The sequence below is a fragment of the Lactuca sativa genome, chromosome 6 (genome assembly GCF_002870075.4).
Source record: "Lactuca sativa cultivar Salinas chromosome 6, Lsat_Salinas_v11, whole genome shotgun sequence".
NCBI classification, from domain to species: Eukaryota; Viridiplantae; Streptophyta; class Magnoliopsida; order Asterales; family Asteraceae; genus Lactuca; species Lactuca sativa.
This window is the reverse complement of record NC_056628.2, coordinates 199,045,348-199,062,377: the sequence shown is the minus strand read 5'-3', so window position 1 is coordinate 199,062,377 and position 17,030 is coordinate 199,045,348. Positions and strand designations below refer to the sequence as shown.

The window sequence follows — 17,030 nt, the reverse complement described above, 5'->3', positions numbered from 1 at the left end:
CCTACCACGAACCACCGGGGCGGTGTGCACGAGCGTGATTCGTGGCCACCTCAACCACGAAGTGCCTCGTGGTTAATATATCATTCGGCCTAACAATAATAATATGATATGGGTAATGAGGTATGTGAATGGATATTTCATTGGTTCGGGATCGGCACTCGTAATTTCTCAAATGTGTTGGAGTTCATTGACTACGCTGCTTCATGGGGGAAACTGTCATCGTATGGGGAAAATTCTTAACGTGATTTTCTTTTGTATATTGTGGAATGCGTAGCTGTCCATAAACGACAAAATTTTTAAGGAAATTGTTGCCTCACCAATTAAGATTGCACACAACATCATATCCCTTTCATATTTTTGGTGCAAGCATAGGAGTAAACATGGCTTTGGTAGTTGGGTTGATTGGACTTGCTCACATTTCAAACGTATATTGGGTTAAGCAATTGTTCACTTTGCTATCACATTTTATCTTTTGTTCTTTCAATCTGTATTGTAATTCTATCTTCTACCTTGCTAAGCATTTTGTTTTTTAGTGATATTTGGCGTTTTCAAAAAAATTATGATCGATCTCTGTCATATATGAACTTATTACAAACTTTATTAAAATGGCATAAGTACATAACTCTAAATGTTGAGTGACTATTTTATAATAAATGAAAACCTTAGTAAAAATAGTTTTGATAATAGTGTACATAAAATTTGGTGTTTTGCTACTAATAACATCGCACGGTGCACCTGTTCACATGATTTAATACCAAAAAAAAAAAATGTATAATTTGTATTCATTGGAGATGCTCGAGCCGGTCTAATTCACTTCCAGAATTTTGTTTTAAATTAAAACACTCCCCAACTTTTATCCATCAAACCAAAGCTTTGGTTTTACATTCAAATCTGTGATCATTGTCTTTTCATTATAAAAGATAAGATATACTTCATTTTTTTATTCAACATTATTATTGGACTCCAAATTTCTTATTGATGTGAAATAAAGATGCAAACAATGTACGATTTGGATGGTGACTTCCTACCAATTTTTAATTTAATTTAATTTAATTTAATTTTTTTGATGATTAATATGTAATTGAGTTACAAAGAGCTCATAATTATAATTATAGGGTTATTTATTAAAATGATCTTATTTTTTTTTGAAATTTATTAATTTAGTCAAATTTGCTAATTACTTTTCAAAAATAGCCAGAAAAATTCATTTTTTGTAAAATAGCCACTAAAATCACAGATGTCTAGATTCCATCTGCTATTTAGGCTTTTCATCTGCTATTTCACGAATGTTATAAAAAGACTAAAATTTTCCAATCGAGACACCAAATCGTAGATGGATTCTATTCTGTCTGTGATTTCCTCTCTTCCACATCTGCGATTTTACCTTTTCTTTAAGGTTAGGTTGATTATGAATTCGTACATTATTGACTATGAATTCGGGAGAATAAATGGAGTCGTCCGTTGTTCTTCAATCAAGGGCTTTGAAAGAGTTTTTCCAAATTGAAAGATGGAAAAATGAGGGCCTTCCAACAAAAATGGTATTTATACTTGGGCCGGTCAATCGCAGATGAACTTGGTCCAAATCGCAGATGGAAGTCCATTGGTGAATGTATAAGTCTTTTATGAACAATTCTTGCATTAATGACTTGTAAATTTGTAGATGGACTTCCGATTTCATAGATGGTCCCTAATTACCTGCAATTTTAGTGGTTATTTTGTGAAATTTGCTAAATTTTGGCTATTTTGTGAAAAGTAATTAGCAACTTTGGCTATATTTGCAAATTTCTCTTTATTTTTTCTTTTCATTTCTTATACCCACACTTTTAAATATGCAAAATAATAATCACCAACAAGGCGTAAACGTTACTGAAATTCGCAAATTGTGGTTTTCAAGACCCCCCCTCCCCCCTTTTAAATACAATATATAATATTTAGTGATTTGTATCACTAATATTATTTAAGGGTTAATATTGAACCGACAGGGGTTTGGGAGCGCCACTGGAAGAAGAGGTCCAAGGGGTGGTAAATCCTTGGTGGGGTCCAAGGGGCAGAGCCACTGGCTAGGGTCGAGATTGAGAAAATTTTGGGTTAACATACCCGACCTTGACCGAAATTGAGAAAATGCATATAAATGATGTGTTGAGAAGATAGACCTGGTCTTGACCCTTATCTTAATTCTGGTTTAGTAGCAGTTTTGAAACTGTCTTGTAACAATTTTGGCAGTTTTTAGACAAATGGAGCTATATCCTGTTTTTTTTTTTTTTTTAAATCGTTTTTTCTATATAATATCATAACTTCACATTGAACATCACTGAATTTTATCCAACTGAGATTTCAAGAGTATCATCGAAATACTTCAATTTGATAGTGCAATCACGACTTTCGGTCTATAACTAAGATTTCTTATATAACTTGAGGTGTTTGAGTGTAGGTCTATTAAAGTGTCTACGGTCATTATGAGAAAGTAGAGAGTTGTGTTGTTAATGATTTTATGTGATGCCTTGGGAGTAGTATGAGATGAAGGCACGGAGGAATGGGTTATAAGTATCAAGTTGTGTGAAACAAGTAGATTGCGTCTCAATTTCATGGAAGATAAAAAGGAAGACATGGGTTATAATGACCCAAACTACATCCGGGTTATATCCGATGTACGTAATATGTACGAGAGTTATTTTCTCCATTCATTCGATCTATAACACACTCTTTATTCTTTCATTGCTATTCCATCTTACACATAATTATGGTTTTTTATATTCGTGATCCTCACATTTGATCGAGTTGATTTCTTTTAATCTATAGTTGATAGGAGCATCTAAGAGTGCTTGAGTGTTGTTTGTAGCGATAATTTATTTTGTAAAAGTATTTCAGTAATCAATATATAAGTTTGTGTTTTTATCATTGTGTTCATTAATATTGAATAACCTAGAATCACAACCATTTTTAGACGAGGTGCGTTCAAGGGTGCAACGCTATCGAAAATTATGACTAACTTTTTAATATCACTAATGCATGTCGACAACTGTTGAATATCATATCAAATCAGATTGACACACAAAAAAACGACCAATAATATTGAAGATTATATGTTAATTAGTTGCGAATAATAAATCAAATTATTATTAATAATTACTAAGTTTCGTCTAGAAACCAGATCGACCATTCGCGATCAAATCTGGTTATAAGAAAGGTAGTAAGAAGATTGTCCCTATATTAGATGACAGTAAAAGACGTAACAGTTAAATTAAAACCAACATCGTAGTTGCAAATCTTCGACAAGTAAAACGACTGCATGGAAAAAGCTTCTATCCTTAAAGGTTTTTACGTTGCTCTAAGAATGTAAGCTTCGACATAAACACCCAATGATTTGATGTAGAATATTCTTCGTTCCAAAAGCTATGGAAGAAGGAATAACACAAAGCAATTATTAGGAAAACAAAAGAAACTTAGAATTTGTAGTTGGAAAATTCATAGAAGGCAAAGAGAGAAGAGAAACCGATTTTGTGATTCAAAATAAATGGGATCCGAATTTCAAATCTGATGATATTATTACACGGTGTCTCATCCGATTTAAATTGTTATCTAGTCCTTTTTTGGAGGCTTCTTTAAATATTGATTGGGTCAGTCCAATTAAAGTCTTTTGTTATCATCGGCTAGGTTAGGTGCATATGTGTGGGTTTGACACATCTTTTGATCCAATCCTTATAAACCCAATCCCTATATGTGTGGGTTTGACACATCTATCAAGAGCCAAGCCTTATAAACCCATAAAGGTTCTTCCTCCCACCAATGTGGGATACATTGGAACTTACCAGCTTGCAATATACCCACTATAATTTCCAACAATAACTTCCTTTAAAATCAAGGGTAGCTTAGTCTATTTATCTCCCCGTATGCGTAACATACTTATCTAAGCACCATCGGTTATAAATCATCATGTGTACCATCAAAGCTTTCGTTTAGAACATATATAACTTTCAGTTTCAAAATAGTTCTTCAGATTTCAAAATGATTTGACGCATTTCGGAGTATGAAAATCATACTAAATATGAAAATAATACCAAGTACTAAAGTACCTATGACTAGTATATAACCTAACTCACCGATTTAAAATCAAAACAATTTTCGAACATGTTTATCAGTTTTGAACATGTCATCAACGTACACATGTTATTGCCTAAATATAACTAGATATAATATTATAAATTGAGTTTAAAACATGTTAAAACATAAATCCAACCAAAAAAACAAGCACTTAAGTTTCAAACAACATGAGTTTTGGAACATCTTTAAAATCAAATGAAAGGACCTATATGGGTTCAATACCCAATTATACACTACCAAGACTTAATACAACGAATATACAACAGAGAAATGCTAAAAATAAGTTTTCGAACATGAAAAGCATGTTCGAAAGTCATATGACGAGTTTCGAACATGCTCTTCATGTTTGAAACCTAGTTTTCAATATTAACTAGAATGCAAAGACTTATACCGTTTAATATATAAATAAAAAATAGAAAACTTTCATGTTATTCCATCTTTTAAAGATAATTGTGGTTGTCTTTTCAAAATGGTATTGACTTTGAGAGACTTCGAAAACGAGTTTTGGGAAAAGGGCGCAAGTACTCGTTTCATGCCTTATATATCACCACATACCAATACAAGAGAAGTTTGAAATTCAAAATTTTGAATAGTTGAATACATTGTTATTCATGTTGGTTTTTTCGTGAAAATTGAATCATTTCCTTATTTCTCTAAAGGAAATGAGTCATTTCAGAGATTATCATACAATTCAGGGAAAATGACTCAGGAGGGTAACTACCTCTTATCCGTGTTCACATATTGGCAACTTCTTTTTTTTTTTTGTACATAATAAAGCAACTAACTTGTTTTAACTGTTTAAATTACACCAATATTACCGGTTACTACCTGTTTTAACCGGTAACTCAAAGGGAAAATGACTTAGGAGGGTAACTACCTCTTATCCGTGTTCACATATTGGCAACGTCTTATTTTTTGTACATAAGAAAGCAACTAACTTGTTTTAATTGTGTAACATCCCAAAAATCATGAACAAAAATTTCGTTTTTAATTTAATACTAAAACCATAATTGTCAAATCATTAATTTAATACTTCGACATCGGGCCCCGCCCGGCATCAGGCCCTGTCTGGCATCGAGCCCCGCTCGGTATACAAATATGTCTCTCTTAGGCCCCGCCCACTAAACACATGCAATCATATAACATGCTAACACATAAAGAAACATACTCTACCGTATCCATGTCCTAAGAAACATACTCTGCTAATAATGAGATACGGAACTTCGTCCGTACTCAACTAGTTCCAGCCAGGGCTTCAACAGTGCAAGGTGAGTCTCCTCACTGTGTGAATGGGCCTAAGGCCACAATGTCAGCCCATGTAGTATATGAGTAGGAAGACCCGAGGGTTAGCCCTAGGCATTGTATGCTAGTATGTTATTCCATACCAAGGTCCGATGTCGGGCGGGTGCCCGAGGAATGTTTGCATGTTAGATTATACTTGTTGTCTGTGTGATACTTGTATGTGCCTGGTAAGGATGTGAGTGTGGGCGAGGTCCCATATCTCATCACTAGCTGAGTACGGACGATGTTCCGTATCTCATTATTAGCAGAGTATGTTTCTTAGGACAGGGATCTAGTAGAGTATGTTTCTTTATGTGTTAGCATGTTATATGATTGTATGTGTTTAGCGGGCGGGGCCTGGAAACAGGCGGGGCCTAAGAGAGACAAACCTGTATATCGAGCGAGGCTTGATGCCAGGCAGGGCCTGATGTCGGGCGGGGCCCGATGTCGGAGTATTAAATTAATGGTTTGACAATTATGGTTTTAGTATTAAATTAAAAATGGAATTTTTGGTCATTATTTTTGGGATGTTACACAGTTAAAACAAGTTAGTTGCTTTCTTATGTACAAAAAATAAGAAGTTGCCAACATGTGAACACAGATAAGATGTAGTTACCCTCCTAAGTCATTTTCCCTTTGAGTTACCGGTTAAAACTAGACCTGGCAATGGGGCGGGTTTGGAGCGCATCGACCTTGATCCGTAACCCGCAGAGTTTTGAATAATCAAATCCATACCCTTATCCACCGAATCAACGGATATCCAAACCCGCCCCATAACCCATAGGCTTTTTGAATTATCAAACACATTTTAATTAATTCATAAAACAATATTTCTTAAATAAAACAAATGTTGATTTAGAAAACACATTACATACTTGAGGACTTCCGATTGGAATTAAAAATCACTATTGTAGTAACTTCTGATTTATTTTTAATGTCAATTGTAGTGATAGAAAATAGCAATGACAAACTTTCTTTTAGTTGATGAATGAATTTATTGATTTATGAATGAAATATGATGACTGCTTGATGAAATATAAATGAAATGACATCATAATTCTTAGTAGAAGACTGAAAGTCTAGAAGTCGACTCCTTGATTCTTATGTATAAACAGTTTGGACTTTGGCATTTTCCCTTTGGACTTTTGATTGGAATTAAAATTAAACTTTAAGCAATATAAAATATAACCCAATAATTCAAAAATTATATGGGGCGGGTTATAAACGGAGCAGATCAGTGATGATCCATACCCGGCCCTTTTAATAAAAGGGTTAGCGGGTATGGGTCGTTAACGGGTAAACGAATCAAAAACTATGCTCCAAACCCATATAATTCTTAAGGGTTTGGATCGGATCAGGGTCACAACCCGCTCCATTGCCAGGCCTAGTTAAAACAGGTATTAGCCGGTAATATTGGTGTAATTTAAACAGTTAAAACTAGTTAGTTGCTTTATTATGTACAAAAAAGAAGAAGTTGCCAATATGTGAACACGGATAAAAGGTAGTTATAACACCAAATGAGGAAATGGGCATTGTCCATCAAGAACATAAGAGCATTGGGTGTGGGCAACAAGGTGCAACACCAAGTTGTGCCACCTCACATGCCACATAAGCAAATGATGTTATAACACCAAATGAGGAAATGAGCAACAAGATGTAACACCAACATTTTGAAAATAAATGTTTTTATTTTTGTATTTTTTTTACTATTTCGTTTTTTTACCTTTTTTTTTTGTTTTTGTTTTTTTTTTCTTTTTGCGTTTTTTTAATAACTAATATATTTTTTTTATAAAACATATAATTTTAAAAACAAAAAAAAGACATAATACTTAAAATCTAAAATCCGATTACAATTAAAAAAACATAATTTTAAACCTAAATTAATAACTAAAATACCATTGAAATCACTACTAAATACCACACACAAATCCTAATTAACCCAAATATTTTTTCCTAATTTGTTCATTCATTGCTTGTAGCACCGCTAGATCAGCAGACGCTAAACCCTCCTCGCTTGTCCGAAGAATTGACAACTGTTGTGTTATTAGTTCCCTCTCTTTTTGCTCCTGCTTCTCCCGTGCCTGCCTTTCCAGGAATTCCAAATGACGACGTTTCAACTCATTTTTTTTCTTTTATTAATAAATTATGTTCGTCGAATTTCGCTCTTATTTCCGCCGCATCTTTTGCTCTCGTCTCCACCTCCTCCGCATGTCTTGCAGCGCGCCTCGCTTTGTCGCGTCCGGGCGGTCGTCATGGTGAGGATATCTCTTGGATATCATCCGGGATCTCATCGTCATCAGCGTTTAGGTCGATGTTAGTCCGTGCGTCCGACACGTCGACCGAGCTAGAATTGTGAGACCTTTTGGATTGAACCTCCGACGATGTAGGCGTTTTATTCCACTTTGGATCCGCTCGCAACAATTCCCATGATTTTTCAAAGTCGAAAACATGACCCATTTCGACCCGATATTGTTCCTTAGCAGCTTTGAACAAATCAAAGTCGTTGGTTCCACTTTGTTGTTGCGCCGCAATCCGGTTGTAAATACCGTTGAATTTGCTGCACCACTTAGTTATCATACCTCATTTGCTGCTCAACATGTCGTTGTTGCGATACAAATTTTTCCTTAAAATAGCGTGAAACTTGTCGAGCACCGCCCCCCAATAAGCTCCTTTTTTCATTCCATTTCCGCGAAGTTCGTCCTTTGAAGTAGCACACCAAGCCGCCGTTAAAGCGTATTCCTCCTCCGGTGTCCACCATTGTGGAACGTCTGCATTTTCAGATTCCACCGCTATTGATTTCCCTTTTGATTTTCCTTTCCCTTTCCCTTTCCTACTACTTTCTGCTTCCACTTGAACTGTTGGTTGTGTTGTAGGCGACGGTTGATTGGTTGTTTGTTGCATCGAACCAAAAGTAGAGAAAAGATTTTGTTGTAAATTTGGGTTTTGACCAAATTGATTTTGTTGAACGTAAGGTGAGTTGGGAAATTGCAGTGGTGGTGAAGCGGTATTGAAAGCGGCACCTTGGTATGGTATTTGTGGTGAACCTTGAGATGACAAAAGGTTGAAATAATTTTCATACCCCGCAAATCCGAGAGACGAGGTTGTGTTTGAGTTTGATGATGGAGGGGGGGTGTTTGGGTTTTGCTCTATTTTTTGAAACTTTAATGAAAAATATGTATAAGATATAGAGAGAATGAGAGAAAGGTATATAAAAATTGAAATAAAGTATATGTATATATATAGATGGTAAAAAAGTAAGGATTTTTTTATTTTATATTTTTTTTGACCGTTTAATAACGGTAAAATATGGGGGCAACGGATACTTTTTTGGCGTTACAACTCGTTTCCAAAGCAACGAGATCCGGGCGACGAGATGCAACGGCTAGGGGGGGCGGTGTTCCCCGCGTTACGACGGCGTCGCGGACCGCCACGTGGGTCTCGTCGCTTCTCGTCGAGGCCAATACCGACTACTCTAAGGTTTTACTATTACCACCAAACTACACTCAAGGCAAATCCTTCTGAATTGAAAGTCAGTTGCGGATATAGCCGGATTATGTCATTCAAAACATTATAATATAAAAATAAAAGATCATTATTAACACAACTATGTTGCTATTTATCATTGTTTATACAATGTATAAACAAGAGGATACGTCTGAGTCAAACATGTTTATCGAACGACTGGGTCCTATTCCAAGCTAGAAAAACAAATATAGAGAATATACAAAATTATCTTCACAAGGTACAAACCATTATAAAATTATTACCATAGGAAAGAGAAAAGGATTTACCTGTAGAAAGCGAAAGAACTCCATCGAGAAGTGGGGTTGTGGGGTCATCCTGTGTGTAATGCGTTGCGGCCCTCGAAACCAGACACCCTCCCATCGTTTTCTGCAAATAAATGGAGTTGATTTTACACCAGATTCTACCTTCAAACCAGACGCTTAATTAAGTCATCCATTCATTTTCGCCTTTCAAGAATTTCGGTTGCCGGAAATTTGATCACAGGAGTTGATTATGGTGGAAAACGGGCACGGGCATGGACACGGACACGGACACCATCACCCACCATCCGCGGCGCCTCCGCCGTCCATCATCCACCCGCCGTTGGGTGCTGCTAGAGGACCTGCTTTTCCACCCTCCGAACAGCTTCTCCAGCTAAACTACTGCATCCATTCCAATCCTTCATGGGGTTTGTTTTTACTTTCTGAATCTTAAATCTTTATTCATTTTTGAAGTTTAAACGATAAAAAAAATTGATTTTTTATGCAAAAAAGTTGTAATCTGTAAGCTGTAATCTGTCTTGATTTGAAAGGAATGATTCCTCTCCCTATCGCTATCGTATTCTTGTTTGAGGGTTTTTGTTTTTATACCTCTGCTATATGAACTCTTTGATTCAATTTGATTCCTCGCGGATTTTTTGTAAAGCCCCTTTATGTAAAGAAAAAAGATCTAAATTTTTTATTTTGTTTTTCGAGCGACTTTCACTAATTATAAAACTTTTCATCAACCATGAGCAGAAACGTGTCCTGTTCCCTCTATGTCGGAGTCGAAAAGAAATATATGGTTTGACTGGAGTTGAGGTCAAGCCAACTAATATTCTAACTTCAAATTAATTTCGATTAGAGATTTCTTGTTTGATTAGAAGAATCTTGTTACTAATTTTATAAATAGGACAGTATTATTTCTTAATTGTGTTATTAATCTATGTCAATCTTGAATTTAACATATAGTTAATCTATATTCTTTTATATAGAGGGAATGTTAAGTTTGACCACTAAAACTTCTCTTTTGTTTATTATAATTCTTATTATTTAATTAAGTTTATTAACCCCTTTACTTCACTTTAACATTAATTTATGTTTCTAATTGTTTGATCAATCTTTTTTACAGGTCAAACTGTTTTGCTGGCATTCCAACATTATATTGTGATGCTTGGAAGTGTTGTTATGATCGCTACCATGCTTGTACCTCAAATGGGTGGTAATCATGTGAGTCTTTTTACATACCTATCCTTTTAGTTTCAAAAATTGAGTTGATCAAGATTGAAAAATTTCCAAGATGAATATAAACGAGTTGAAAATTTGATCTTGCTTCATATTAAAGTTTGTTGCTTTATTGGTTTATAGGGTGATAAGGCTCGTGTAATTCAAGCTACACTCTTTATGTCTGGATTGAATACCCTTTTACAAACTTTAATCGGTACTAGACTTCCTACGGTCATGGGACCATCCTTTGCCTACCTCCTACCCGTGTTGTCAATCATAAATGATTTTGCAGATGAAGACTTTCCATCTGAGCATCAGGTATATGTAAAGATGTACATACATGTATCAGGCCTGATACATTTATATATCTATGTATCAGACCTGATATATACATGTATCACCTTGATACATGTATCAACGTATGATACATGTATCAATGTATTAGGCCTGATACTTGTATAAATGTATCAGACCTTGATACAAGTATCAATGTATCAGACTTGATGCATGGTATGATATATGTATTATATCAGACCATGAGGTCTGATACATCATTGTATACTTTTATGTATCTTGCACACTATATGCTGCAAGATATATACAAGATACATAATGGTATGCATGTGTGTCTGATAATAAAGGTTTAGGTTAAGTGTCTGATAACAAAATCAGTGTCATACATATGTACAAGTATGTATCCTGATACATGTAGGTTGAATACCTAATTTTTTGTTTGAATCAACTTAAGTGTCTGTTTATGGTTTGGGTGATAGAGATTTCTCCACACTATGAGGGCTATTCAAGGATCCCTAATAGTATCTTCATTCATCAATATAATTCTTGGATTTAGTCGGGCGTGGGGAGATTTTACAAGGTAACGTGTTACTTGCTCTTATTATCAATAAGATTTATCTTTAATTATATTTCCTTACTTTTATATTGATTTTGTTTTTTTGGCGGCATAATTTGTAGGCTATTTAGTCCTGTTATTATTGTCGCATATATTTGTGTAGTCGGTCTTGGTTTATCCGGACGGGGGTTTCCTCAGGTACAACCACTCTATTCTGAAAATATTTCAAATTCTAATTATTTAATTTTGATAATCGAATGCATAATTGTGGTTAAATTATGTTATTACAGCTTGGAAATTGTGTGGAGATAGGTCTGCCTATGCTTATATTTTTGGTCGTCTTTCAACAGGTATAGTATCTTTAGCTTCTAATCGTGTGTGTGTGTGTATATATATATATATATATATATATATATATATATATATATATATATATATATATATGTGTGTGTGTGTGTGTGTGTGTATTTTATGGAAATTGTTGGTTTTGTGTAATAGTATATGAAGCACCTCCATAATAGGGCTCATCCAATTCTTGAGAGATTTGCTTTACTCTTTTGCGTTGCACTTGTGTGGGCTTTTGCTGCTCTACTCACTGTAGCCGGTGCCTATAACAATGTTGGTAACAAAACCAAACTTAGTTGCCGGACCGATCGTTCATACCTCATGGAATCTGCTCCATGGTAAATATACCGCATTCTTCTTATGTTCTTTAGGTCCTGTTTGTTGCACACGACAGAACAGAACAGGTTGTACTGCATTTGGCATGCGTTGGACTAGGAGCGGTGTGAATGAGACAAAAATTGCAAATTTTTGTCCCACCCAAAAACGTGGGACAGGGAGTTGCTTTCGATCTCTCGTTTGTGCAAAAGACGTAAATACCCTCTTCATCTTCATCATCGAAAATAGCCATTATAGTGTGTCTAGTCTGTCCAATCCAATCAATTTATATAGTGTGTAACAGACGCAGCTTTAGGCTGCGTTTGGTACACATGACATGACTGGATGGTTCGTGGCTAGACATACTATAATGGCTATTTTCGATGATGAAGATGAAGAGGGTATTTACGTCTTTTGCACAAACGAGAGATCAAACGCAACTCCCTGTCCCACGTTTTTGGGTGGGACAAAAATTTGCAATTTTTGTCTCATTCACACCGCTCCTAGTCCAACGCATGCCAAATGCAGTACAACCTGTTCTGTCGTGTCCAATTTTGCATACCTTATGAAACCATTTATAGATGAGCCTTTTTTGACGCGTTGTTTTTGGTTAACTAACTATAGGATCAAAATGTCGTATCCATTTCAATGGGGAACTCCTATATTTAGAGCAAGTCATGTTTTTGGTATGATGGGGGCGGTTCTTGTTACAACTGTAGAGGTTTCATTTTTTTTTTTCTCTTCTTTTTTTGCCCTTTTTTTAGTTCTTACACCCTGGATTTTTTTTGTTTCTCTAGTTTCGTGACATTTTCTGTTTTTTTTTTTTTTTGCAGTCGACAGGAACTTTTATTGCCGCATCACGTTTCTCAGGTGCCACACCCCCTCCAGCACATGTTCTTAGCCGAAGCATTGGTTTTCAAGTCTGTTTTTTAATTTTTTGAGTTTTATTTATATGATTTACTAATAATTGGAAATTAACACATGTTTTTTTTCTTCCTTTCATAATGCCAGGGTATTGGCCAGCTACTTGATGGGGCATTCGGTTCAATAGTTGGGACTACTGCATCTGTGTAATGAGTCATTACTTATTTTCATTTTCGTTTTAATTCCATAAGATATTCTTTATTCTATAAACTTATATATTTCTGTAATAAAAAAAAATGCAGAGAAAATGTCGGACTTCTTGGTCTAACTCATGTTGGAAGTCGAAGAGTAGTTCAAGTCTCAGCTGCTTTCATGTTTTTCTTCTCCATATTCGGTCTGCATTAGTTCTTCTTCATAGCATTTTTCTAAACAATCTTTCTTATCATTGCACATGATTTTTGACTAAAATTAGTTTTTATTTATTTATTTATTTTTTTCAGGGAAATTTGGGGCATTCTTTGCATCAATCCCGTTACCAATATTTGCAGCCATTTATTGTGTCCTGTATGGTCTTGTTGGTGAGTGTCCTTTGATTAATCTACTTTCTATTGCATTTATTACCTACCCTACCTTTTTGGATGACGAGGGCATTTATGTCTTTTACACACACAACTGGAGATCATGAGCTGTCCCTATCCCACCTTTTTGGATGGGACAAAAAATTGCAGATTTAATGAGTTGCCCATATTCCACCTTTTGGTGTCTCATTAACATCAATCCAATCAAAGTCCAGTACATGCCAAACACAATACAGCCTGATTTCAGACCTTAGTGACAAATCTTTAACAAGTTTCTTGTTGATTCAACAGCTGCGGTTGGAGTTACATTTATTCAATTCACAAACAATAATTCAATGAGAAACATCTACATATTGGGATTATCTTTATTCTTAGGAATATCCATACCCCAATATTTTGTTATGCACACTGATCTTGTCACGGGTCGTGGACCTGTAAATTCTGATGGTGTTTGGGTAAGCAATCTCATCCTTCTTTTTCTTGTATATATATATTTTCAAACATCATTTATAGAAACAATTATTCAGACAGATGAGTCTTAATTTATTATTTATATGAATATGAATATGATGGTTTTGTAGTTCAATGATATATTGAACACCATATTCTCTTCACCTCCGGTGGTGGCAATGATAGTGGGGACAATACTGGACAACACGTTGGATGCACATGATTCACGTGAGGACAGAGGTGTGCCATGGTGGGTCCCTTTCCAACACAGGAAAGGCGATAGTAGAAACGAAGAGTTTTATAGTTTTCCTCTAAGGATTCATGAGTATATGCCTAATAGATATCTATGATTGATAATTGATTTTGTTATACACGTGCATTCGTGGACGTAAGTTTTGTTGTATATTACTGCATGGGTATGGGTATATGCATGGTGGTTAATTTTTGAAAGCCAAGTGTTAAAAAGTTTGATGGGATATTTTGAAAATGTGGGGCCAATAGCCATGCAGAGAGAGATAAGGAGCGATTTGGATATGAGGTCGATAATGTTTTCACATCATAAGGGACCTACCAATACCATTCCATTAAGAAAGCATTAAGGTCACATTTGGATCAGATCATATCTTATCTGTGAAATCTTGTTAAATCGTCCTTTCCGACAGCCGACCTAAAAGGAAGGCCCAGAAAAGTAGTAACGACTCATGATTAAGAAATGGATATTTTAAAGTTAGAATCTTTTATAAGAATATCTTTTAGTGACAATTATATATACTTTTTAAACATTAAAAGATATCCATAAAATTCTTAATCACAAACTCAAAGTATTATCATCAATCTTTTCTAACTTAACGATAAACACATACATAAACTCTAATTAAAAATCTGCAAAATTTTATTATGTTGTTTGAATGTTTGTTGATATATACACCAATAGAATCGAGTAAACATCATCACTAGCATCAACTCCAATCAATTGAGGTGATCATATCATTTTCTTTGTTACAATGATTAAATTTGCGTAATTTAAAGAAAGAGTAGCAAATCTCAGGGTTGTTGGTTTTAAGATTTTTGGGTTTTTTCTGTAAAAAATCCATGCGTAAGATGTTCTAGTTTTGGGTTTGGCTTCACCACCACAACACCCTTATGCCATCCGTTATACCCACCATATACCACATATGTGATGGGTGCCACATCAACACCACATTCTCCTACCACTAACATGAGATATCTACCACTAACACACCACTCCACATTATTATTATTATTATTATTATTATTATTATTATTATTATTAATTCAAAAATACAATAAAATTACATTTTTTATAATTAAAAAACATTCATTTTTTTAAACTTGTTTTTCATTAATTATAAAAATAAAATTACAACTTCAAACTACATTACTTAGGTGCTGTTTGTTTTTTGGAAAAAACTTCTTCCGACCTCTTATTGCTGTGCGACGCAGCACACGCGCAACGCTTTTCATCTCGCAACTGTTTGTTTTTCAGAAGTCTTCGGATTAAAACACCTTTACGCGTGTTCTTCTTGGTGCAACACTTGTTTTGCCTCTTCCTACCTCTTCCAACGTCTTTTTTTTTCTTGCTAAAATATTAATTATATATTGTTGAAATTTTATTTCACATTTTTTTTTGTTTATTCTTCATGAATTCTTTTTCCTTTTTTTTATATTGAATAATAAAAATTTGTTGATGAAATATCATTATTTTATGCTAAAATATATCTTTATTTTTTTGTTAAAATAGCATTATTTTTTGCTGAAATATCATATATTCTTGCCGAAATGTCATACATTATTAAATTTACGGATTATAAAATCTGTTTATTTTAATTTTTTAATATCTGCAGCAGTATGCAGATGTTAAAAAAACAAGCATGTTTCTTATTACATTCTGCAGCCGTTTGGTCCACCTCTTCTACTGCAGAGGGTTGCAGAGGTGGTCCGCAGACTTTATGAATTTTTTTTTTCAAAAAAACAAACAACACCTTAATTAATCTAGAAAAAAACATCACATTAATTAAAAAAAACAAACAAACATACATATAAAAAAACTAATCTTCGTTCATGTTACGTTAGTACAAATGTTCGGCGACATCTTCTCGAAGATTGAAATAGGTTTCACTGTTATAAATTTCAACAACTCGCTCTAAAAACGCATTCGTTCCGGGTACGAACTCCTCAATTGGAATGCCAATATCGTTCGGATCATACGTGCAAATCGCTCGACCTTCATCTTCAATAATCATATTATGCATTATAATACATGCTAGGACCATTCGTTTAATTCTTTCTTTATCCCAAAGTCGTGTAACATATTTCACTACATGCCATGTTTGCTTAAGGACTCCAAATGCCCTCTCGATATCCGTTCTCGCCGATTCCTGTTTTTTTGTAAACAACTTTGCCTTTTCACTTCGAGGAACCGAGTATGCCTTCATCAATATAGAATAATCCGGGTATATCCTATCACCAAGGTAGTAACCGCATTTGTACGAGTACCCATTCACCGTGAACATCATATCAGGTGCTTTGCCAGTCCAAATATCGTTGAAAGTGAAGACTGGCCAAGAACATTAAGCTTGTTGTTAGACCCCGCTACTCCAAAAAAGGCATGCCAAATCCACAAATCTTAAGATGCAACAGCTTCTAGGATGATTGTCACACCCCAAAACTGGAACGGCGGAAACGTTCTGGGGTGGATGACGTCATGTCAAGTATCACAACACATGCATTATAGTAATCAAAGTACAACAACCATTGCATTAATAGTAATAATTTTACATGGTTTACATTACAATACCACAAAGTAATACAAGTAAATATATAGGTGCAACTTGGTACTAAGCTATCTTCATCAACAGCTCCGGGAATGTACCTGTCTAATGCTTACTTGAGAATACAAGTTAGTTGAAAAGCGAGTATCAGCATTTTTACAAATGCTGGTGAGTTCATAAGTATTTAGTGTCATTTTATCCAAATAACTTTAATAAAAGTGGTAGTTTTAGAGTGTCCATTACATTAGTGTCTTTTCCAGAAAATCCTATATTTTCTTTAATAAAAGCAGTCTTCTACCAAGACTGGACGGAGTTATGTGGTAAAAAGTAGTTTTCCCTTAATCGCTATCATTATCAAAATACATAATTTGATTATTAAAGAAAGCAAGAGAAATCAGGAAAATAACATATGCCTCAGCAGTGAAGACTGCTGACTAAGGCAAAAGAATCATAGACTCCAGGAGAG

The 17,030-nt window shown here is 34.8% G+C and overlaps 1 protein-coding gene across 1 annotated transcript; it reads left to right on the top strand.

The window, feature by feature from the left end:
- Window positions 1-9,231: 9,231 nt before the first annotated feature.
- LOC111901837 (nucleobase-ascorbate transporter 3) lies at window positions 9,232-14,222 on the top strand. The gene is made up of 14 exons (XM_052764820.1): window positions 9,232-9,574; window positions 10,276-10,373; window positions 10,512-10,688; window positions 11,144-11,244; window positions 11,343-11,418; window positions 11,511-11,570; window positions 11,719-11,903; window positions 12,505-12,601; window positions 12,714-12,800; window positions 12,892-12,950; window positions 13,047-13,138; window positions 13,245-13,322; window positions 13,614-13,777; window positions 13,904-14,222. Exons 1-14 carry the CDS (start codon window positions 9,400-9,402, stop codon window positions 14,120-14,122), a joined length of 1,668 nt encoding a protein of 555 aa, XP_052620780.1. The 5' UTR covers window positions 9,232-9,399; the 3' UTR covers window positions 14,123-14,222.
- The last annotated feature ends 2,808 nt before the right edge of the window (window positions 14,223-17,030 follow it).